The 22,731-nt window shown below is 43.0% G+C and overlaps 2 protein-coding genes and 2 non-coding genes across 4 annotated transcripts; all 4 read right to left on the bottom strand.

Annotated features, from left to right (window-relative positions):
• Positions 1 to 1,444: 1,444 nt before the first annotated feature.
• On the bottom strand, positions 1,445 to 7,373 carry PPIE (peptidylprolyl isomerase E). Its single transcript, XM_089478603.1, has 10 exons — positions 7,313 to 7,373; positions 7,051 to 7,149; positions 6,352 to 6,395; positions 5,684 to 5,710; positions 5,014 to 5,095; positions 4,430 to 4,530; positions 3,405 to 3,528; positions 2,615 to 2,800; positions 1,982 to 2,124; positions 1,445 to 1,732 (listed from the first exon to the last, which is right to left on the bottom strand). The coding sequence occupies exons 1-10, from the start codon at positions 7,341 to 7,343 to the stop codon at positions 1,664 to 1,666; spliced, it is 906 nt and encodes a 301-aa protein (XP_089334729.1). The 5' UTR covers positions 7,344 to 7,373; the 3' UTR covers positions 1,445 to 1,663.
• Positions 7,374 to 8,771: 1,398 nt separating this feature from the next.
• On the bottom strand, positions 8,772 to 20,732 carry PABPC4 (poly(A) binding protein cytoplasmic 4). The gene is made up of 15 exons (XM_089478310.1): positions 19,211 to 20,732; positions 17,080 to 17,273; positions 16,148 to 16,263; positions 15,578 to 15,717; positions 15,163 to 15,257; positions 14,592 to 14,729; positions 13,910 to 14,005; positions 12,865 to 13,137; positions 12,405 to 12,492; positions 12,074 to 12,190; positions 11,152 to 11,279; positions 10,395 to 10,488; positions 9,829 to 9,959; positions 9,633 to 9,732; positions 8,772 to 9,144 (listed from the first exon to the last, which is right to left on the bottom strand). The coding sequence occupies exons 1-14, from the start codon at positions 19,401 to 19,403 to the stop codon at positions 9,646 to 9,648; spliced, it is 1,890 nt and encodes a 629-aa protein (XP_089334436.1). The 5' UTR covers positions 19,404 to 20,732; the 3' UTR covers positions 8,772 to 9,144; positions 9,633 to 9,645.
• LOC149304974 (small nucleolar RNA SNORA55) lies at positions 13,674 to 13,810 on the bottom strand. Its single transcript, XR_016271932.1, has one exon. It is a non-coding gene; the product is annotated as a small nucleolar RNA SNORA55 (small nucleolar RNA).
• On the bottom strand, positions 14,171 to 14,304 carry LOC149304973 (small nucleolar RNA SNORA55). Its single transcript, XR_016271931.1, has one exon. It is a non-coding gene; the product is annotated as a small nucleolar RNA SNORA55 (small nucleolar RNA).
• Positions 20,733 to 22,731: the final 1,999 nt, after the last annotated feature.

The raw sequence follows: 22,731 nt of genomic DNA, 5'->3' as shown, positions 1-22,731 counted from the left end.
CACAGGAGTATAGGTTGAGTATCCCTTATTCGAAATTCTGAAAGCATCCAAAATTGTCCAGATGGGTGGCTAAGACAGCATTACTTTCTGATGATCGAATGTACACAAATTATGAACAATATTATGTATAAAATTATACCTTCAGGCCATCTGCATGATGTATATGAAAAACACAAAATGAATATAATGTTTAGACTTGGGTCACATCTCCAAATTATCCCATTAGGTATATGCAAGTATTCCAAAATCCAAAAAAATCCTGACTCCAAAACACTTCTGGTCCAAAGCATTTCAGATAAGGGAGACTCAACCTGCATGGCAGACACAAACATACATTTCAGGCCATTTTAAGCCCAGGAATAACCTTTTTGGTAAAACAAGAAGTGATTGGAAGTTACTTCCAGCCCATTTCCTGTTAAAAATAAAGAACTGTGCCATCACTAAAATGGGCCATGGGGCTACATCCTGGCAAATATTCCCCCATGGCCTTGGAGGGCATTTGGCACAAAATGGGGATTTTTTCCCCCTCCAAAAAGCTGTGCCTGCTTGATGTAGAATTGCAGCAAATTCAGGGAGGAGAGCAGTTCTCTATTTTTGTTTCTTTAAAATCCATTTAAGGCGGAGGCTGTAACATCCTGGGGCAGCAGCAAAGCCCATAATTATAGACCAAGTGAAAAAAGAGAAATCCTTCCTCTCCTTTTTTGTCTCGGAAGAGTATTCTAATCGGCTTCTCTGCAGGATGTTATTGTGTAGTTATGCCAAAATCCAACTTTTATTTTCTTTTTAAGGAAGAGTGAGGAAATCGCGCATGCTCTGGTTTATTCTGATTTCCACCTCTGTCCACTCCTTGTAGGATTTAAATAATATTGGGAAAGAGGTTAATAAGTAAGAGGTTAATCATTTTTGCCTTACTACCCCTAAATACTTCCATTTTCTTCTGCAGTTCTTCTCAAAACAACTACAGGAAGTCAAACATACAGTTCTGTTGCAAACTGTCAGAACCTGTTATAAGCCATATTAGGGATTTCATGTCAGCTGGACAAGATGTGTTTCTTAACATGCCTTAATGTGCAATTCTATGCACATTCTCCTAGGATTGTTCAGTACTACTGAACTTAATGAGGCTTATTTCTGTGTAAACATGGATGGGCTCAGACTGAAGTAGATCTGAGAGGTTTGCAAAAAGGAGAAAAACTAAAGATGAGTCTCAGTGGACCAAATTAAACTCTCTCCCCTGAGGCACACTTCCAAAATTAAGAGCATCCCTCCAACACTTCTCAGTGTCCCTTGGATGAATGACCTCTGGATAGGAAATTTATGCTTCAATATTAAGTTATGATTTAATATGGAATGTGTTAGGAGGAAAACCACTAAGCTAGTTAGAATGCTTAAAATGTAAAAAACCTGAAAGCAACCAGGAGGAATAAGAGGCCAGATCTGTTTCTTTGGTTTTTTTTAAATTAAAAAAATAGTTATAAGTTTAGAGGAGAGAAAATACTGTACAAAATAAGTAAAAAGTCTCTATAGTTCTGGACACAGAGAAGATGGAAAGCTCCTTTGTGTGTAAAGAGGGTCCCAAAACATCTCACTCTCGTTCAAAGCGACTGGTTGTTGACTTTCCATCTGGCCGCTGTTCGCAACCAGCTTCTGTCCGCACCAAGATTCACATGTATTCACCACAGTCTGAGATAATAATTTTCTGCTTTGGTTTCCCATCTTTGCTGCCTTGAGCCTTGATTTAATAAAAACAAAAAAGAGAGATAAAGTCAGAAAAAAGAAAGAGAAGAGATGTCAAATGCAGAACGTGAAGCCCAGGGACTGCATGTGGCTCCTAGACTTCAACACTGTGACCCCTGAAGCCCACCCCACTAACCTTCCAAAGCTCCCAACCCTCCAAACTTTAAAGAGAATCAACATAATTTTGAGGCAATTTTTGCCTCCAAACCATGCAGAAACGTTTGCTCCCTGGGACATGTTTTACCTCCATTTGCCGCACCACGTCCAACCCTTCTGTAACTTCTCCAAAGACCACATGCTTTCCGTCCAGCCAGTCTGTCTTATCACAAGTGATGAAGAACTGAGAGCTGTTGGTGTTGGAGCCAGAATTGGCCATGGACAACAAGCCTATATAAAGAAAAATACACAAACACACAGCCATAGCATTAGCATCACACAAGCCTTCCTACAAGATGTGAAGCTGAAGGCTTTCACAGCTGGCATCCATAGTTTTTTGTGGGTTTTTCAGGCTAAGTGGCTATCTTCTGGAAGAGTTTATTCCTGACATTTTGCTAGTATCTGGCACCTTCAGCCAAGGGTTACACAGCATATATACCCCACTCACTTCCATGCCAGCATTCTCTCAAGATGCCAGCCACAGATGCTGGCAAAACGTCAAAAATAAACTCTTCCAGAACACAGCTACATAGCCCCAAAAACCCACCAAAACTTCCTATAAGAATTTCCCCAACATTTGGAGTAAGTGCTTCTGGTGCTGCTGCTTATTATTCCTACAATGGCTCCTTTAGATCAACACACAGACACAAAGAGGAATCTGCCATAGGGGTAAACAAACCCATAGCACCGGAGTCCCACCAAAGCCCTACCGAGGTCCTACCTGGGCCTGTGTGTTTCAGGATGAAGTTTTCATCATCAAACTTCTTCCCATAGATGGATTTCCCTCCTGTGCCATTGTGGTTGGTGAAGTCTCCTCCTTGGCACATGAACTGGGGTATCACCCGATGGAAACTGCTGCCCTTAAAGCCGAAGCCTTTCTCGTGGGTGCACAGGCAACGGAAGTTCTCTGCAGATTCAGGAGGAGAGAGGAAACGGTTGACAAAGTGAGGGAAACAAAAAAAGGCATTGGCCTCAAAAATAGCCAGGTTAGCGCCATCTTCTTGGTAACAGCCCTATAAATGTAGAATACGTCTGGATCTTCCTCACTACAACTCAGGCATCTGAAAGAGAGAGGGACTGGCCCAAGGCTACGCAGTGGGCCTCCGTTGCGGAGTGAGGATTCAAACCCTGGCAGGATGTAGCTGAACACAACCAAATTTTATATATAGTAGGCTCTTGGTATCTACTGGGGTTTGATTCCAGGACCTCCCGTGGATACCAAAATCTATGGATACTCAAGTCCCATTAAATACAGTGGCACAGTAAGATGTCTTTTGTACAAAATGGCAAAATCAAGCTTTCCTTATGGGAAATTATGTATTTTTAAAATATTTTCAAACTATGGATACTAGCATCATGGATAAAATATTTGTGGATAATAAATATATCGATCTCAGAGAAAGGCAAAAGCAAAGGCAAATCCCTTCTGAATAAATCTTGCCAAGAAAGCCACTGTATGTCAGAAACAACTTGAAAGCACAAAACAACAAATAGTGGGGATCTTTGCTTACCAGCAGTCATAGGTACAATATCTGATCGCAGCAGGATGTTCAGTCGGCCTGCAGGCTTGTTCCCAATCTTGATGTCCATGTAAACCTGGGGGTTGGCCCTGGATTTCTTTGCTGGCGGCTCACCCTAGCAGAAGGAAAACACAACTTGTTCTATGAAAGGCCTCTAGCAAGCCACTGTAGGCTGAAATCCCTCCCAAAGAGGCTATGTTAGCATAATTGCCTGCCATGCAAGCACAGCACTGCTTTTGCACAGCGATAAAGGAAGGCAGGCAAAGGCTCTTTGGTCCTCAGAACCAGGAGGTTCTGGAGAGGATGCCTTGGAAAACTATCTGTAGGAAATTGCCTTTGTGATTTCACAGATGATTGGATAGGGTTTGGATGATGCCTGGGTGGCAAAACCTGTCTTTTAAAATTGGTAAGCCAACAGGAAATGATAAAGGATAATTTTGAAGTAATATAGTCTCCCTCTTGACCAATGAACTTCACCCATATATCTCCTGCAAAACACGTCATTTTGGACCAACACACTAAAACCACATCTTACTTTTTGTAGGTAGATTTAATGAGACTGACTTGTACTTATATTAGCATTATTGGTAACAGTACCTGATTTATGATATTAAAAAAACTGTATACATATACATATGTACACACACACATATGAAAATTGTCTTCCTTCATGCCTGCCGCAGCCACATCTCTGTTCCCCCAACATAGAGGTCTAACTGGATTCCTGTCATCCTCTAAGATAATGTAGATTGGGGTGACCAACTGAATGGGGATTCAGGGCCCAATTTCAAACCCTTGGGTGTCTTTCCATGGGTCACCCCTCACACACACACACACAGCAAGCCCAAATACCTCCATTTTTTTCTCCAGTCCTTCTCAAAATGGCAACAGGAAGCAATGGCACATCAAAGTGACCCAAAAAGGGGGCTGCTCACCTAAAGGTGCACGACCTCTCAAGCAAAATCTGAAGACCCAGTATGGTCCCCACTCCACCAAAGCAAGAGGTGCCCACCTACCTCCTGGGTCTCTGAGTGGGCAGGCTCTGCCCCTTCTTCTTCCACGTTCTCCTCAAGCGTCTTCCCTGAAAATTTCTTGAGCCAGTCATCATCCGACCAGACTGTCAAAGGGAAACAGAAGACATTCAGGAAACAGAAAGTCTGTGGGACCTTCTCATCCAGGAGTTTTTAATTTGGGATTCACACACATACACACATACACAGGGTCCTTGGATAGATATCAGCGGGTCTGCAAATTTAGACAGGATTTTTTTTAAAAAAAAAATCTAACTTTCTAACTGAAATTTATTATTTCCTTCAATTAGGAACACATGCAACAAACCATAGCTAACCAAGACTTTGCCACCAATTGTAGCTACTTCCATATCACATTCCAGTTCTTGCAGATATTGTGAAATACCATTTATGCTCATCACTACTCTGAAGCTGCTGTAGTTATTGGACCTGCCAGTCACCCAAGATCTATTTTATGCATTTAAAAACATTATTATGAATACATAGGCTTCATCAGACTTCCAAAGAGGTCCATGGCACAAAAAGAAAGGGTCAGGAGCCTCTTTTCTCGTCCCAGTTCCATGGCTCACCTGGGCGGGAGGAACCTTCCTTAATCCTCATTGGTTTGGCCAGGTTGACGCGGATTGTCCTCCCAAACAACTCAGACTCATTCTAAATAGGAGAGAGGGAGAGTTTTTAAAAATATATTATTGCCACTTTTAATCTCGTTCTATCAAAAGATGAATTGGTAAAGTTTCTGATTCTACCACATTTAGGATGGAGAACAACATTCTATTTATTGCTATTTTAAAGGATTTACATCCTGCTGTTCTCAGAAATTAGTCATTTTCAGCCTTGGAGGAAGGCAAGGACAAACCAAATGTTGCCAAGAAAGCCCAGCAACAGAATCACCAACGACTTGAAAGCACACAGCAACACATGTTCTCAGAAACACTGCACAGCTGTTTACAACAACAGGAGAATGAAAGGCACTAACTGCAATGCACAGCTATAAAACAGGACTCTTCAGATCTCAGAGGCCTCCTGAAACAAACCAGAAAAGGGGTTTGTTTGCATGTCTCTGGGAAACCAACATGAAGGAGTCTGTGTGCAAACCTCTCCTAGAAAACAGAGCCCAAAAATCAAAGCTGCACCTGAAGGCAGATAATCTCACTTCCCCATGAGAAGAAATCTCTCATTACGCCTCAGCAGAAAATATCAAATGTTAGCAGTGAGAGGAGCATCTAAAGAAAGACGTACCATGTTATCGATGGCTGCTGCAGCATCCTAAAGACAAAAAAGAGGACTTTTTTTACTGACAAGTCATCTCTTACATTAAATGTGGGGAACTGTGGAAAGATGTGGGGGCACATTAATCCCCCCTTGGAGACTCTGGAGCCCCCAAACACCAAGGTTTTGAAAGGATGGGCATTTTCACCACAGTTTAGGCCTTCCTGGGCAATTTTCAGGGTAGAAGAATACTTTTTTAACAATAGGAAATGAGTAGAAATTACTCACTTCCGGCTGTGAAGTGGGGAATGTGACAAAGTTGTACAGGTTGAGTTTCCTGTATCTGAAATGCTTGGGATTAGAAGTGTTTTGTATTTTGGAATACTTGCATATACATAATGAGATATCTTGGGGACAGGACCCAAGTCTAAACACAAAATTCATTTATGCTTCATGTATACCTTATACACATTACCTGAAGGTCATGTCACAAACAATATTTTAATACTTTTGTTCATGAAACAAAATTTATGTACATTGACCCACCAAGAAAGCAAAGGTGTTGCTATCTCAGCCACCATGTAGACAATTTTGGATTTCTGGATAAGAGATGCTCAACCTGTATATCTTTCCCCTCACTGTTGAATATACCCCATCAGGTATGTTTTTGGTGTATCAACGTGTCAGCATTTCCTCACCTCAGCCAGTTCGAATTCAATGAAAGCAAAACCGCGATGTTTTTCTGCAAAGATACCAAGAAAAAGATTATTGGTTCTGCATAAACACACAGGCATCCGCCAATGCATATCCAGACCTCAACATAAGACTTGATAAGAGATGTCCAGACTCATACTCAAAAGGGACAGGATGCTCAGGAAAAAAATAATTTTCCTTCTGTCACTGTGGAACTATTTTTTTCTTCACCAGATGAAAGCAATTAATGGCTCCACAGAGCAAGAACTAGACATTTGGCACATATGCACAGTGACACAAACATCTGTCTTCTAGAATGATAAAGGCATACATTGAAATTCTCCACCAGGAAAAAACCCTGCAGTTTTCTCTTCTAATAAGCATGTAAAGTTACAGCTCTAAAATCAATGTTTGCCTCCTGCCCCAAGCCAGTCACCTTAATGCCACTCACCCCATGCCAGCTGCCCCAATGCCAGTTATTCCATCTCCACTGGCCAATGCCACTGACCCAATGCCAGTCACCTCAACACCCCTCACCCCAATGCTAATCACCTAAGGCCAGGTGCCCCAATGCCACTGATCCCAATACCACTCATGCTCTGCCAGTTGCCCAAATGGCAATGACCACAATGCCACTGACCCCATGCCAGCTGCCCTGACCCCAATGCAATTCCCCCCAAAGCCCCGGTGCCCCTGCTGCGGACCTGTCTCATAGTCGAGGGGGATCTGGATGTCGGTGATGTCTCCGAAGGGGATGAAGGCGGCGTGGAGGACCCTCTCGTCCACCTCCTCTGCCAGGCCCCCTGAAGAGGAAGGGGCACAACAGATATTACCCCATCGGAGCCAAGACACCCCTCAGAAACACACTCCCCAGCCTCCCCCGCTCCCTTGGAAGAGAAGAGGCGTCTGGAGCCTGCAGAGCAGCTCCTCCATCCTTCCAGCTCCCCTTGCCCTCCTGCTGCTCACCCACATACAGGACCCTCTTGGTGGCAGCCATGGCCTTGCCCAGAAGCCCCTCCTCCTGACCCGGAAGTGCTCCCAAAGGTCACAGGAAGAGGGAGGAGAGAGGGAGGAGGAAGCCCAAGCTTTGCAGCAGGCTTTTTTACGCACGTGCGCCTTTGGTGCGTAAAAATGGCATGCAAGGCTTGAGCTTCTTCCTCCCTCTTTTTGGGAGAGAAGCCCCCAGTTGGGGTGCGAGGGGTGCCCCCAGCCTCCAACCCCCAGGCAGACACTTGGGGCAAAAGGGGTGTCCCCCAAAAAAAGGCCAAGGGCAATGCAAAGAGACTTTGCGCAAAGAAAGGGCCCTGCTCCATCTTCTCCAAAAAGGGATGCAGAGGAAGAGAAGTTTCTTTTTTTGGGGGGGAAAGAACCCCCACATTTCGCCCCATCATCCTTTCACATCCACCTAGACACCCCTGGGTTTTATTTTGGGAGGTGTAAGGAGAAAGGTTGCGACCCCACTCCAAGCCTTTTCCTAATTTTAAGGTGTGGAAAGAGAAGACCGAAGATGGGGGGTTCTTCATCCCAAAGCTTTCTTGGTGGAAATCTGATTTTTTTAAAACCACCGTGTGCCTCCTGTGCCTTCAAGGAGACTGATGGCAACCCCATGGATTTCAGAGGTGAGGGTCCCCCATCCTGGTGACCCCATTTTCTGAGGCAAAGAATCCTCAGAGGTTGGTTTTGCCAGCTCCAGCCTCTGAAAGAGCCTACGATGTTTGTAATTCTTTGGCAGGCTTTCAGCCAAAAACTAACCAGGGCTGACCCTGAAGTGGACTTATGTGCCTGATTTAAGAATTATATTAGAAATGCTTTTATAAACTGTTTGTGGTCATGATTTTGGGTGAGACTAGATATTGACTTGACTTCAGCTCTCAGCCAAAGACTAACCAGGGCCGACCCTGCTTAGCTTTCAAGACCAGAGGTGATCCAGTGCCTTTAGGTTATTTTAGGCCCATAAACCACTCCTGTTATTAAGCACAGTCCAATGTGTTTTCTGAACACATTGGACATCCCCATGCGTCTTAAGAAAACCCAGTTCAGAAAGTGGAAAACACTGAAATACAAATGGCTTCTTTAAACGCACTTCATGGAAGCGCTTGCAGACATTGTCATCTGTGTAAAACCCTGATACATTTGAACTCTTGAATGCCATTTTGATCACCAAATGTGTGTATAGAAAATATTAATAAAATCCATGTAGCTCATTTGGTTGGTCTTGTGCTGCAATTGAAGGAGAGCTACAATGGGAATATCCATTGAGGTCCTTGCCACACAGAGGCCTCAACACTGTCTCCGTGTAGTTAAACTTCGAGTATTTATGAAGGCTTGATCCCAGGGCAATTCCAAGATGTCTGGCACACACTTCGGGGTTGAGGCAGGGAATGTGAGTAGAAGAGGAGAAGAAAAGTCAGGCCATTTCATGAAATACATCTATTTCTTTATTGATAAACACTGTTCCAGGCTTTGCAAACACGATTGTCCCATTAAAACCAAGAAAAGCAAACGAAATACCCAGTCAGCAAAAAAACTGACATGGAAACACAAAGTAGGTAGCTGTGTCCTGGATGTGGAAAGGAAGCACTGCATATTTTGATTGTGGAGAACAAAAAGGGGAATTTGTTGGAGGTTTTTCAGTGTGTGTGTGTTTGCAAATAAGGCATAAAAGCAGCTTTTTACACACTGGAATACTGTTATAGTGAGATATGTTGCATGGTGTTGAAATGTACAGGACACATTTGTTTTTACACATCTTTATCAGATAGATTCTTTGAGGTGGGGGACATCTGGCTTTTGACAACCTATAAAGTAAAAAGTAGTATTTTAAGTGCTGGATTAATTTCAAGACAGCCTTCCCCGTTACCCTCCCTTCACATGGTTTAGTTCTTTACATGCTCGCCATACTCTGCATCAGTTCTGAGAAGAACAACCAGTTTGGGATTATCTTGCTAAACATGGAGGTAATGTTTGGAAGTAACAGAAAGACATTCTAACTAGAAGACATTCTTAAGTGATTTTGATTATTTTCTTGAGCATTAATGGCTCTTATTCTGCAGATGTTTTAAAAAGTAGTGAAGGTGACTGTGATGGCATCTGGGAGAATCTCCACATTCACCTCCCCATGTGGAAAGCAAGTTCTTTATATACAAGTAAGTCTGAATGCAAATCATGATTGCCACAAATTCATTCAACTTCTTTTTAAAAAAAGACAAAATGGGGCAAAAATGATCCATGGCCTGGAAGGCAAAAGATTAAGAGCTATGAGCAAAACTGAGCCTGGGACACTTACCAGCCTCCCGGGTTTAAGAGGTAGCAGCAACTATGCCCACTTTCTGGGCGGCTTCTTTCTTAGCTTGGTGAGCCTGCAGCACTGCCACAGCCTCCTCCACCTGGGATGGGAAGAAGTCAGCAAAGAGACGAAGTCAACAAAAAAAGAGGGTCCTGAATGTCTGCAGAAGAGCACAGAAAAGGCGGAGCACTGTTACCTTTGAGCGGAGGGATTCTGGGGACTCCAGCATGTGCAGTAACTCAGAATTGTCGATCTCTAGCAGCATTCCTGTGATCTTTCCCGCAAGGCTCAGGTGCATAGATTGGATGAGAGGGAACAAACGTTCTCCTAGGGGAGCAAAATGCAAGCCGTCAGAGGTAGGATGCTACTTGGAGACTCTCACACAACCAGATTGAGAGGAGGGGGGGAAATAATGCCCTCTCTTTTTCTCTCGCCCAGGAATATTTCAGTTTTCTTCTGCCACTCGGGTAACATTCAAGCCTTGCCATTAAAACACTATGGCAGAAGATCAATGGGGAATTCCTTGGGATACTTAAATGTCATGCAAATCTCTATGAAGTTTCTTAAGAGTTCCATGTAATTTCTGCCCCATTCAACTGGTTTTCAGGGAGTTTATTCATTTAGAATTTGATAAACATGACACTATCTTCACTGTGACATCTGTGTGTATGAGGTGGGAAATTTTACCATTACTGCACAATACCTACAACATCTTCAGGCCAGAATCCCAAGGTCTCCAAGGACAAGAAAATGGTGGCTTACCCAGCATCTGTTTCTGTTCCTGGGGAGGAGCAGCAGCTAGCATGGATGCAGTTAAAGGCTCCTGTCCCTGAACATGAACAGCAGGCTGAGGGGTCTAAGAGAGAATGAAGAAGCTGGTCATCAGCCAAAGGGGGGAATAGTTCATTCTGTTTACAATTTACTTTCTTCAACTGAACGCATCCATCTCAAAGTGCTTGCCTGGATTATTTATAATAAGCAAGAACTGGTTTTGTGTTTCATAAATGCAAACAGCAACTAAATATACAAAAATGCTTGCTGTTCACCAATCATAGATCTGGCTAATACTTAAGAATCACGCTGCATTCCTGCGAAGGATAGAAAAGAATCTGCCACAGGAATGCAGGAAAACAGATCTGAACTATGCTGAGAAGAACAAAGCCTGGCTTCTGTCTGAGACCGAAAGATTTTGCCACAATATTTTCTACCTCTCAGACCAACTCTTTCGATTTCCTTCCTGATACTTTGAATAATGTAAAGCCTTTAAAGAGGTCACTGCAATTGTTTCTTTCCAGACTAATCTATGTGAGAGAAATCAATTCCCAATGCAATGGAATCAATTGTGTGCAAAATTCTGAGTATACATATTTATATATAATTTGGCAGGAGGCTGTAATTTCTAGGGTTTTTAATCAGCTTCTCAAACATTTAACAGAGAACAAATATTTCTAATAAAGGCAATGAACAATTGTTTTGGCAGGTAGGGGTTAATATAATGGCTGTACCAGACCAAAACTACCTGTAAAGGCTGTGCAGCTGGGTGGGGGCTGCGGACGCTTGAGGCGTATTTGTACGGCGGAACAGCCCTGGGAGCTTGGGCAGCCACAGGGGGTCGAGGGGCTAAATTCGGAGCTGAGGGAGGAACCCCTACAAAAGAAATAGGTAAAGTTGAGAATCATAGCAAAAGAACCAAAATTAACACTAACATAAGCTAAGCATGCCCAAACATGGCATGACTAGCGTGAAGAAAATATCTTTATCTCTTGTAAATATGTTTAAATGGATACCGTCAGCTAAAAAAAAAATAATAGCAAGTTATTTTGAACTATTATGTATTGTTATCTTTTTCTATTAACAATTATCTCTCTTTTGCTACTGTCTTTGTTTTCTTTTTGTTTAAATCCCACCTTTCTCTAAACATGGGGCCCAACAAGGGTTACACTGTAAGCCAAAGACAAAACAACAAAAATCATATTGTCCAAAAGAATTAAATAAAGTTATTTTAAAAATTAAATGAACAAAATTCAAATATACTGAAAAATAATAAAGACATTGCGTGAACTAAATTGTGAACTAAAATTCTATAGGTTGTTTAATTGCACTTTTAAAAAGTTATGTATGCGTATTTTATTTTTGTTTTAATCTGCTTTGGTTTTAATATCCTGTAAACTGCCCTGTGTCCCAATATTGGGGGAAAGGTGCTATATAAATGACAACAGTAACAGTCCCTGCTATCAAAAGGCCATTAGACAATCATACCTATTCTGCAGTGAGAGGCCATGCCTCTTTGAAGTCAACACTACAAAAAGCACCCAAGATATGCCATGTGACATTAGCACAAGCCCCAAGAAGTCAGTGCCTCACTTGGTCTTCTTCCTACTTCCCAGAAGAAACCAGAGTATGAAAAAACAGGGAGAAACCATCTGACCACAGGCACTTACCAACCCTTTGGGTGGCACCAGGCAAGCCACGGGAGGCTTGAGCATTACTTGCAGGAGCCAGGTGGCGCAGACTTGGCCGAGGTCCGGACTGGCGCATGTTCGGCATACCTTGGAAGCCTGATTTTGAGGGGAGGGGGGAAGAGAAGAGTGGGAAACTGCTGGTCATTAGCACTAGGTGAGCATTACTGACCCAAAATATTTATCATGGTAAGGGCCATCCCAGAGAGTGGATACTTGGGACCCTGCAGGGCTACCAGTCTCCCATTCTCTGCAGAGAGATGAGGGGGAGAGGCCTGTGCTTTGAGGGTCAAAGTGGCTCCTTCGCGCTCACCTTGAGGCCTCCCTCCTTGCTGCCAACGTGGGTTGGGGCGAATCTGAGTCATGTGATTTGGTGCATAGTAAGTGGGTCTGTTCTGAGCCTGAAAAGCAAAGGGGGGGGGGATGCCCAGATCAGTCACATTTCACAACATGGTTCTCCTGCAGCTCCAAATTACATAACCCTGTTCACACAGTCATATCCTAATTCACAACAAAAGTGTATGTGTGAGCAAAGTTGCACATACTTTCAGTCTGACTCAACACCAAATACATCAGCAGCTTTGGTTTTTAAGTCTCCTAAGCCAGTGCTCGAAATATTTGTAACACTCCCAGCAAATTCAAGCTACTTCATACTCCTTGCCCTTTTCAACGACAGATCAGGCATCATGTGGTGTTTTTATTTTCCACCCAGATTTCATTACTGAAAAGAGAAAAAAAAAGGAGCCCTGAGAAAACTTCCTGCTGGGACTTACCTGGGGCACAGCGGGCATAAAATACCCACTTGCAGCTGGCTGGAACTGGTTGATGATCGCATTGGCCGGCAGGGCTCTCATCCCAGCAATGCGCTGCATGTACTGGTTGGTGAGGTGGGCTTTCCGCTCCTCCTTCCTCTGTGCCAAGGCAACGTATAATGGCTTGGAGCCCACAATGCGCCCATTCATTTCTGTCACAGCTTTGGTGGCTTCTTCTGGAGAAGAAAAGCAGACGAAGCCAAAGCCTTTGCTTCGCCCATCTTCCAGCATGACCTGAGGGAAGATTATCTTTTTAGGAAAACAACATGGCAATTGTGAAGTGGAAGGTGCAGGCATCCATAGCTTTTTGTGGGTTTTTCAGACTATGTGGCCATGTTCTGGAAGAGTTTATTCCCGCCGTTTCAACAGCATCTGTGGCTGGCATCTTCAGATACCAAGACAACACACAAGGAGATATTCTTACAAGGCAACTAAAACCACTGCCCCCAGGGTTACTTGGTAGGCTGCTGAGGCTCTAAATTGTCTTTCCAGATTGCCACTTAATAACTGAACTTATCTGCCCAGCACTTTTGTAGCAGAACTTTGCCAAACCTCCTGCAAACCTCCATCCATTTTCTTGACTATTTCACACTAAAGGCCAAATGTTTTCCTAACTTTCCATTTAACATTGTCTGTTTTATCATCTGTTTTTGATTGTATATGTTTGATGTTCCGCCCTTTGGTGGAAAGGATGTTAGGAATAAACATTATTATAATTATGATTGTTTTTGATTCTCCACCGTGTCACAGGCAGCTGCCTGGCTGAAGCCCAGTGTTGCTGAAGGTGTAGAGACAAGCCCTCACTAAGGGAAAGAAGTCACTTGTCTGGATTTCCTCAGCTTTGCTTTAGCACCATATGTCCCCAGGCCTCCACTTATTCTGTGAGGCATGGGAAAGATTCAGGTGCAACCCACCCATGGCAGCTGCCAATTACCCAACATATGCTACTCTGGAAGGATTTCCAATTTCCCTTCTCTCTCTCTGCCTAATTCTATCGACTCTTTACCTTGGCACTTGTGATAGACCCAAAAGGAGAGAATTCCTTCCTCAGTTTCTCGTCATCAATTGTATCATCAAGGTTCTTAATGTATAAATTAACTCCCTAATAAAAAAGAGAATAAAATATTAGCATGAGAGAGTAAACATGTAAAAGGTGATATTTGTATCAATTATCTATAAATTAAAATGGATTATTTTATCCAATGTGTACTTGATTATTCTTTACCAAGTGGAACTGTCCTACCACTTTCTGTAGACAAAAATATTGAAATGTCACAGAGTCGTAGAGACAAGTCTCTTTCAAATGGAATGGAAACTTGTCTGGATTTGCTCTGTGTTGCTTTTGCATCCCATGTCCCCAGTCCTGCACCTCACAGCAAGGAGCGGGAAAGATTCAGATGCAACTCCCACAAGTTGGATTCTAGGTCATTTTTTTCTTGGATTTGACCTTCCCCTCAACTACATTTTATGAGATTTGCTCTCTCATCCATTGATGGATCTTAATAATACTCCCAATAGATCTCAAGCAGAAGGGTCCTTTATGGAAATTTCTCACATGACGGCTGATCCTGTGACAGCATTGTGTCATGCTTCAAATGTAAATCTGTACAAATGGCAAATTTAAACCCCCAAACCATTAACACCTCTCTCAAGCCCATGTGGTCAGACCTGGAGCATGCTCTCTTTACCTGATAGCGGCTGATTCTTTCCTGCTTTAGCTGCTCAAACTTGCGCTTCAATTCTGCCTGGCGCTCTACTTTCTTCTGCGCACGGCCCACAAAGACCATTTTCCCATTGATGTCTTTCCCATTCATTTCTTCTACAGCCTGTGAGGGAATTCAAAACAGCAAATCCCTCCCTCAGACACTCTAGAAATGATAAACGTTTTTATTGACACTTGATTTGCACATTAAAGCAGGGTCCAAATGTTAACAACCACTCCAAAAAACAGTGCCTGGAAAGTGATTTCCCAAGTGTAACTAGTTACAGCTATGACAGGTTTTTTTTTAAAAGCAACTTTACTTTCCCATGTCTGCTTTTAAAAATTATCAGCACTACGAGCTTCTGGCTTGTGATACAGAACACTTCTCACAACTCTAAAAGTAAGTAAAAAGTTACAGCTGCACCACCAAAGGAGTGCTGATATTGTCACATTACAAACATAATGGAACTTTTTATAACACAAAATAGTTCAAAGGAAAGAATTTGGCCAGTCTGGAAACAGGCTGTAAATTCATGCTATAACCACAGTGTTTATACCTTGTTGGCTTCTTCATGTTTTTCAAAGCTCACAAAGCCAAAGCCTTTGGATTTTCCAGTGGGGTCTGTCATGACTTTAACACTGAGGGTCTTACCTGTTACCAGAAGAACAGAGTTATCAAAAGGACGGCTTACAGCACCATTTAAAGAAGAACCTTTAAAAATGGGAACAGGTATCTTTATGTTCAGAGTAGGTAAAGAGTAGGTTCAAATTTTAGATATTCTGCATGGAGAAACTCCCTTTTTGTCCTAAACTTCTATTAGATTTTGTTGCTAAACTCTTTTCTCCACACACAATCTCCTGCATAAAAGTTTCTAATACACTTTTGTTTTCAAAATAATATGTCAGGTGCCAGCTACAATGATCTTGGTACTTATGACTAAATGTTAAGAACAGTGCTGCTGGAATATTCACCATATCTGTTAAACAGCTCCTTCAGCCTCTCATCGTCCATATCATCTCCAAAGTTTTTGATGTAAACATTGGTGAACTCCTTCGCTTTGGCTCCCAATTCTAGTTCACGCTCTTTGCGGGACTTAAATCTGCCCACGAATCTGGAGGAAGAGAAACAAAAGCTATGATGAAAACTCTTGCCAAAGCCAGAGAAGGCAAAGGAAAATTTCAGAGGATAAAAGCAACAATGACGATTTTTTAAAAAGCAACAGAGGGATGTAAGAAGGAGAGACACCACTGGGCACAAGACAAAGCAGAAAAATCCCCTTGACTTAAAGAGAATGAGGCAGTGAGGTCAAAATGCTCACTCAGCTGTGGAGAGTAGGGCAAAGTGTGAGGGACTGAACCCAGCCCAGGCCCCTTGGACTGGAAGGAGTAGGCTGTGGCTCGGGCAGGGAAACTCACCAGCCCTGGAGTAGAGAGGTAGCAGGCCAAAGCTTGGCACAAGAGAACCAGCAGCCTTGTGGGTTAATACCGAGATGCATCACGGCTCATGCGGTGGTTGCCGCTGCTTCCGGCTGAGACACTCACACTTTGCGGTCGTTGAGCAGCATGCCGTTCATCTTCTCAATGGCCCGGTCTGCAGCATCCTGTGTCTCAAAGTGAACAAATGCGTAGCCCTTAGAGCCGTTCTCATCACACACCACCTGCGGGGCAAGAGTGGGCAGCAGCGTCAAAACGTGTACCACCAGCACATGAATTGCAATCGGCACCAAAAACCTGGAAGTTCTCCATGGGTGCTAAAAGAAGAACTGAACAACCATTTCTGCACCTGTATTATGAATGCAATCATAGGGACTGTGGTTTAGTATCCATAGGAAGGAGAAGAAATGTGTGGCCCTGGAAGCTCTTTTGTGGCTTTGGAATGCTCCTGACCTACCTTTGCTGGACCGGGGGGGGGGGGGAGAGGAGGGGAGATGAATTACAATCTGGAAAACTTCCAGGAGTTTAGTGGGGGAAATCATTCCATTCAAACCAGAAGATTTCTGTCTTCCCTCATGTGGGAGTCTGTGTTGCCCGCAAAGGGCAAAATCCCCCCACTGGCCAATCATAATTACTCACCTCTATTTTAAAACAAGGCTTTCTAAGACTTTTTAAAAAGGAGCCCATCACTTATGAGCTCTTCCTTTCTTGAGAAGTATGGAAACCCATCACCTTAGCTATCAAGTGAATATGTGGAAAACTAGATATTATCTCTCAGTAAACCCTCCTGAGTAGCAAGGCGCAGTGGCTTGAGAGTTGGATTATGACTTGGGGACCAGGCTTGAATCTCCACTCAGCTGTGGAAGCAAGTGGGTGGCCTTCTGCAAGTCACATTTGCTCAGAGCAAACACTAGTACAAAGACAGTTTTGTAAAAATGTACACACACTCGAAGCTTGACACCAGCAATGTTACCCCACTTTTACAGGCATTCAAATTAAGACTCAGTGGATCTTGAGGAGTAAGATTTTCAAAGACTCACCTTGCAGGAAAGGATATTCCCAAAAGCTGAGAATGTGTCATAAAGTGCCTTATTGTCTATGGATTTGTCCAGGTTCTTAATGAAGACGTTCCCAACCCCAGACTTCCTCAGAGAAGGGTCCCGCTGGGACCACATGATGCGGATGGGTTTGCCCTTAATCACATCAAAGTTCATGGTGTCCAGGGCTCGCTCAGCTGCAAGGTTAAAGGGGAAGAGGAGAAGTGACAATTTACATTAAGAAAGTTGCAACATGTAAATATGGCCAGAGAAAATGTAGACACCTCTGGCAGATAATTCAGCACAGGAGTGTCACTACAGATGGGCCCCAGTACACTATACACATGGTTGCGTTACATGACAGTCACGTCACAGCGTGACACAAAGAGATTGTGTGTTGCGAGCCACGGGTGAGCCTTCAGTCAGTAAGGCAATTGCTTGACTAGGTCACATTATTGGAGAGGTGATACTGGAGGCTCTGGCTGAGCATACGCCGCCCAAGCATGAGCCATTGCTGGAATCCCCCAGGACTCATGCCATGCCATTGTTGTTGACCAGCCCCTGAAAGAGGAGAGCCATCATGATTCTTTTAGCTGAGGGGTGGGGGCTGGATCAGTCCTCTTGCTTTAAGCAAAGGAGTGCATTTCAAGTGGCACCTCAGCCCAGTCCAGCTAGTTAAATTTGGCTGTTTTATTTATAGCAGGAAGAGATGCTCCGGAGGCACATGCTGGCAAGGGCAGCAGACCCATGAACGCACCATTTGCTGCTGAAAGGGGATGAGCTGTTTAAAATACAAGGCATGCAGCAGGCGAGGCTGTGGAAACCCTGAGCCCGGCATAAGGCTTCCCAAAGCTCCTGCTCTCTTGCTGTTAGAAGCTGCCATGGGGAAGAAACAGTTGTGCTTTAAGAATATTGTAGCTCCATTTGAGCAAAAACACTGTAGGAATCATGCATCCCTCCAGATGTGGTTAGATTGCAAGTCCCATCCCCTGGAGAACCTACAAATGCCTATATAGAAGTGTTTTCTCTAATAACCTCTAGGTTCTCCAGGACAACCCCATGGTCAACTTTTGCCATCTTAAGTAAGGACAGAAAGAACAAAATGCAGTCACCTTACTAACATCTCCAACTATTTTCTTCTGTTTGGTTTGTAACATCTTACCTGATGAAGAAGCCAGTGGAGCTTCAAAAGCTTGCAAAAAGTATATTGTGCATTTTGGTTGGCCAATAAAGGTACCACTGTTTGGTGGATTTTTTCCAGAGGTTAACCATAGGATCATACTGGAAGACTTACAAATGCCTAGAATTAGTGTTTTCTCTGGGAATCTCTAGGGCCTCTAGCAAAACTCTAGGGTCAACTTCTGGCAGAGTTGTACTGGAGGACCTAGAGAGGACATATTAATCAAAGCTGCAAATGTGGAGGGACAACTGTACTTGTTCAGGCCAGAATACTGGAGATTATCCAGTGTCCTCCTGACTAGTAGCTATAATGATGGCCCCATTCTTCCATGAATTTATTGAATGCAGTTTGCCCTCCACACTTACAGCTTTATTTGCAGATTTGATTAATATGTCCTCTCTAGGAATCTCTAGGTCCTCCAGAGGTTGACCACAGAGTTGCTCTGGAGGACCTGCAGATTACTAGACTACACTTCTCTAGCCATTTGTATGTTCTCCAGCGTAATCCTATGGTCAACCTCTGGCAGATGTTGACCAGTGTTGCGCTCGAGGAGCTGGAAATTCTTAGAGAGGTGTTCTCTCAGGTTAAATAAAAAATACAGTCGCCTCTCCTTTCTCGCGCACTTGAGGTCCGTGATCTTGAATATTCACGGCAGGACATGTGCGGCACACACCCCTTGCGCATGCTCACAGGCATGCACCCAACTCAAGCCTATGAGGCTTGACTCTATACATGAGTCTCCTTCTTCGCGGGGTGGTGCATCTGGAATGGATCCCCGCAAAAATGTTGGGCCGACTGTAGTGGGGTTTTTTATTTGTGCTTTTTCCTCATTGACAGGGGTCTTGCACCCCTAACCCCAGTGAACGTGGAGGGACCACTGTACTCTTTTAACTCTATCCAAGCAGGCAGCCATCGCTGCATCTTGTGGCAGCAAGTTCCACCGTTTCTACTTACCATCCGCCGGCTGCTGGAAGTTGACATACGCATATCCCAAGGAGCGCCGCGTGATCATGTCTCTGCAGACGCGGATGGAAAGCACAGGGCCGGCGGGGCTGAATTTCTCGTAAAGCATGGCCTCCGTCACATCCGGGTGCAAGTCGCCCACGTATAGGGACGCCATCGGGTAGCTACTAGCAGCCGTGTTCATCTTCCTCCGCTATGTCTAAATAGCCCTTCCTATAAAATCTCTTTTAAAAACCTTCTAATGTTTAGAGTTACGTTTACAGAGAGGTCTGAGTTAAGATCAAAAAAGGCCAAAACGCTGCAAGCGTGGCAACCGAGAAACAAAGAAATGCAGCTGAGAGGCCAGAATAAAATAAAATTAAATTACAATTTTTAAAAATTAGTGCAAATTTTAAACAGTAACAAATATTTCTGAAGGGTCAGTTGAGGACTAAGTGGAAGACCTGTGCTGAAAAGTAGTCCAGAGCAAGGAGACTCCCAAAAACCAGTGTATTTTAAGCAATTCTTTAATAAAATAAAGTAACTAATTCCACTTTTAAAAAAATAAATCTTGTAAAACATCCAGTTGGGGAAAAATCTTTCTTTTAAATTAAGGATTAGCTTCAAAACTAACTTTCCCCCTCACTATCTCCCAGGCTATTTTAAAAATAAAATCTTATATATTTCTTCTCGTATTTTTCCTCCTGTTATTTGTGCAAAATAGGTAAAACAGTCAGTTTGATCTAGTTTTTGTTAAAAGGTGATTTTTATTTAAAGCTGAAAGTTTTATTCATGAAAATAAAACCAAAAGTCCGCCAAGATGAAGCTTTTACTTTTTGCAAAAGCAAAAAAGGACGGCGAAAGAAATAAAAAGGGGAGAAATAATAAAATAATGGGATTTTAAAAAGGGAAGTGAATTGAGAATGTCCAATGGGGTTTCTAGGGAAAAAAGGGAATAAAAAGGGAATAAAAATAGAAAAATCACTCAATCCTGACTCTTTCCTTTGGGGAACTTTTCCTACCTTTTAAAATTCAAGCAAAATTGGGGTAGAAATTAAAAGAATAAACTTAAAAAAAATTATTAATGGGGAAGGAAATAAAAGAAGGCAGAAAGAAGAGGAAATTAACACAGAAGTGGGAGGAGGACTAAATTAAAATTAAATTAAGAGTTTATAAGGGAAAATAATGCACAAAACACTTGGGAGAGAAGGGGGAAACCAGGCAGAAAATTAAGAATATCTTTAATTTAAAACAAGGCGAAAAGGAGGTCCCCAAATTCCTCCCGCCTGGGATTAATTATTATTAATATCTTATTATTATTATTATTAATTATTATTATTATTAGCCCCAGGTTATTAATTACCCTCCTCCTCCTTATTTCTGGTTCTGAGGATGATGCTTGTTCCTTTTATTGTTATTATTATTATATATATTTTTCTCTTTTGCTATTTTTAAGGCTTTTTTAAAAATGTGCTGCAAGGCTCCTCCTTGTCCCTCCTCCTCCGAGGCCGCGAGCGGAAAGAGGGAAGCAAAGGCCGCCCTCCGCCCTTTATAGGCCGCGCGCCGAGAGGCCTACAAAGCCCCGGACTAGAGTTGGCGCGCACGCCGCCCCAGAGGCGCCCTTCCCCGGCCACAGCGCCGCCTCACGGCCGGAGGAATCTACGACCTCCGTTATTCGCCTTAACCAATAGCCACGCTCCAATTCGCCTCGGGGGGACTGTGTCCACACTGTAGAAATAATAAACCCAGTTTGATACCATTTTTAACTGCCCCGGCTCAGTGCTAGGGGATTATGGGAATTGTAGTTCTTTCGAGACATATTTTCTGTCAGTGTTCTGTTGCCATTGGTCCAAAACACACTGCAGAAATAATAACCAGTTTGACACCATTTTTTAAACTGCCCTTGCTCAATGCTAGGGGGATTCTGGGAACTGTAGTTTTGTGAGACATTGAGCTTTTCCTGTCAGAGTGAGTCCCCCCCAAACTACAAATCCCAGAATTCCATAGCACTGGCCCATGGAAATGTCAAACTGCCTTATTCCTGCAGAATGGCAGCAGCCTGAGAGTCTAATTCTATGTGTCTTAAGGTCCAAAACACACTGCAGAAATAATAACCCAGTTTTGACACCATTTTAACTGCCTTGGCTCAATGCTAGGGGATTCTGGGAACTGTAGTTTTGAGACACATTTAGTTTTTTCTGTCAGAGAGAGCTCTGGTGCCACTGGTCCAACCTACGCTGCAGTGTCTGGGATTTGTAGTATGGTGGGGCACCAGGGCTCTCTCTGACAGGAAAGACTACATTTCTTCAGAAAACTACAGTTCCCAGAATCCCCTAGTATTGAGCCAGGGCAGTTAAAATGGTGTCAAGTCAAATTATTATTTCTGCGGTGTGTTTTATATACAATGAAGGTGTTTTATACCCAATAAAGGCATTATGTTAGGTAATTTTATACCCAATTATTTTGAATAAATTTGTGAAAGTTGGTGTCCAACAACGAAGCGTCGGAAAGCAAAGGCGTCACTCTCTCATGAAAAAAGATTTGGATATTGGAATATTTTTGGATTTCAGAATTAATTAATTCATAATTAATTGTGTGTTGTGATAAGGCAAAGTGTTGCCGGCAGGTGGCGGGCCTAGATTGCACACTTCCTTCGACATCCAGGGCCATTGTGTCTTGCATTGCATTGCTTTGGCACAATGAGGTTGCAAACCAAGCTGCCAAAAAGCAACACTATTAAATACCACAACAGCTGTGTAGTTCAGTGGCAAAGAGTGTGCTTTGCATGCAAAAGCTTTTCTATTCCTGGCAATTTCTGCAGCAGTCCTGACAACAACCCTGCTTTCCAATGATGTTCCTGTGTGCAGAAAGTGTGCATCCTTTGCAATACGAGGCTGAAAGAGTGTAAAAATATTACTACAGTATGGATTTTTTGCTTCTGTTTGTTCATTCCATACACTTTCTTTCATTCTTTCTTTCTTTTGCTTACTTTCCAAGGCCAGTTTAAACAAATTGTTATAGGGTCTCCATTTTCTCATTCATCTGGTTCATGAGTGGAAACGTCTCTGCTACATCTAATCCTGAGATTTGGATTGTCGTGAAAAGCAATTTATTTATTTCAAAGCAAGGGATGAATACAGAGTTGCGGACACGTTTGTACACATTATGCCCTAGAAAAAGTCAGTGTAGCTTTCATTATCAGATCAGTGATTAAGTTGTATGTGTCCATTTGTCTCCACTGGATTCCCAAAAGCCAGGACTGAGTATCCCTTTGGACACACAATTGTTACTTAAAGAGCCTTGTTTATTTTCTTTCTTTTATTCCCACACTTCATTCTTATTTCCCTCCTCTCTCTCATGCCTTTTGTGCTAAACCAGCATCCGCATCTTAACAGACACATGGGCTGCATCCACACTGCAGAAATAATCCAGTTTGACATCGCTTTAACTGCCATGGCTCAGTCCTATAGAATTATAGGAAATGTAGTTTTGTGAAATATTTAGCCTTCTCTGAACTCAAGTGCCAAAACAAA

Source organism: Sceloporus occidentalis, unplaced genomic scaffold (genome assembly GCF_023333645.1).
Source record: "Sceloporus occidentalis isolate IW3139 unplaced genomic scaffold, rSceOcc1.0.p SCAF_13, whole genome shotgun sequence".
In the NCBI taxonomy this organism is placed as follows: Eukaryota; Metazoa; Chordata; class Lepidosauria; order Squamata; family Phrynosomatidae; genus Sceloporus; species Sceloporus occidentalis.
The sequence above is the reverse complement of the archived record's forward strand: the minus strand, read 5'-3'. Positions and strand labels throughout refer to the sequence as shown.

Excerpts from the sequence above, each read along its gene's own strand:
- PPIE (XM_089478603.1), bottom strand. The coding sequence starts at position 7,343 with ATGGCTGCCACCAAGAGGGTCCTGTATGTGG. Across the intron at positions 4,531-5,013 it reads GGAAGGTTCCTCCCGCCCAG|TCTGGTCGGATGATGACTGG; the intron begins GTGAGCCATGGA and ends TCCCTTTGACAG. Across the intron at positions 3,529-4,429 it reads CCCACTCAGAGACCCAGGAG|GGTGAGCCGCCAGCAAAGAA; the intron begins GTAGGTGGGCAC and ends TCCTTCTGCTAG.
- PABPC4 (XM_089478310.1), bottom strand. The coding sequence starts at position 19,403 with ATGAACACGGCTGCTAGTAGCTACCCGATGGCGTCCCTATACGTGGGC. Across the intron at positions 16,264-17,079 it reads GGAATATCCTTTCCTGCAAG|GTGGTGTGTGATGAGAACGG; the intron begins GTGAGTCTTTGA and ends CTTGCCCCGCAG. Across the intron at positions 12,493-12,864 it reads TTATGCCCGCTGTGCCCCAG|GCTCAGAACAGACCCACTTA; the intron begins GTAAGTCCCAGC and ends TTTGCTTTTCAG.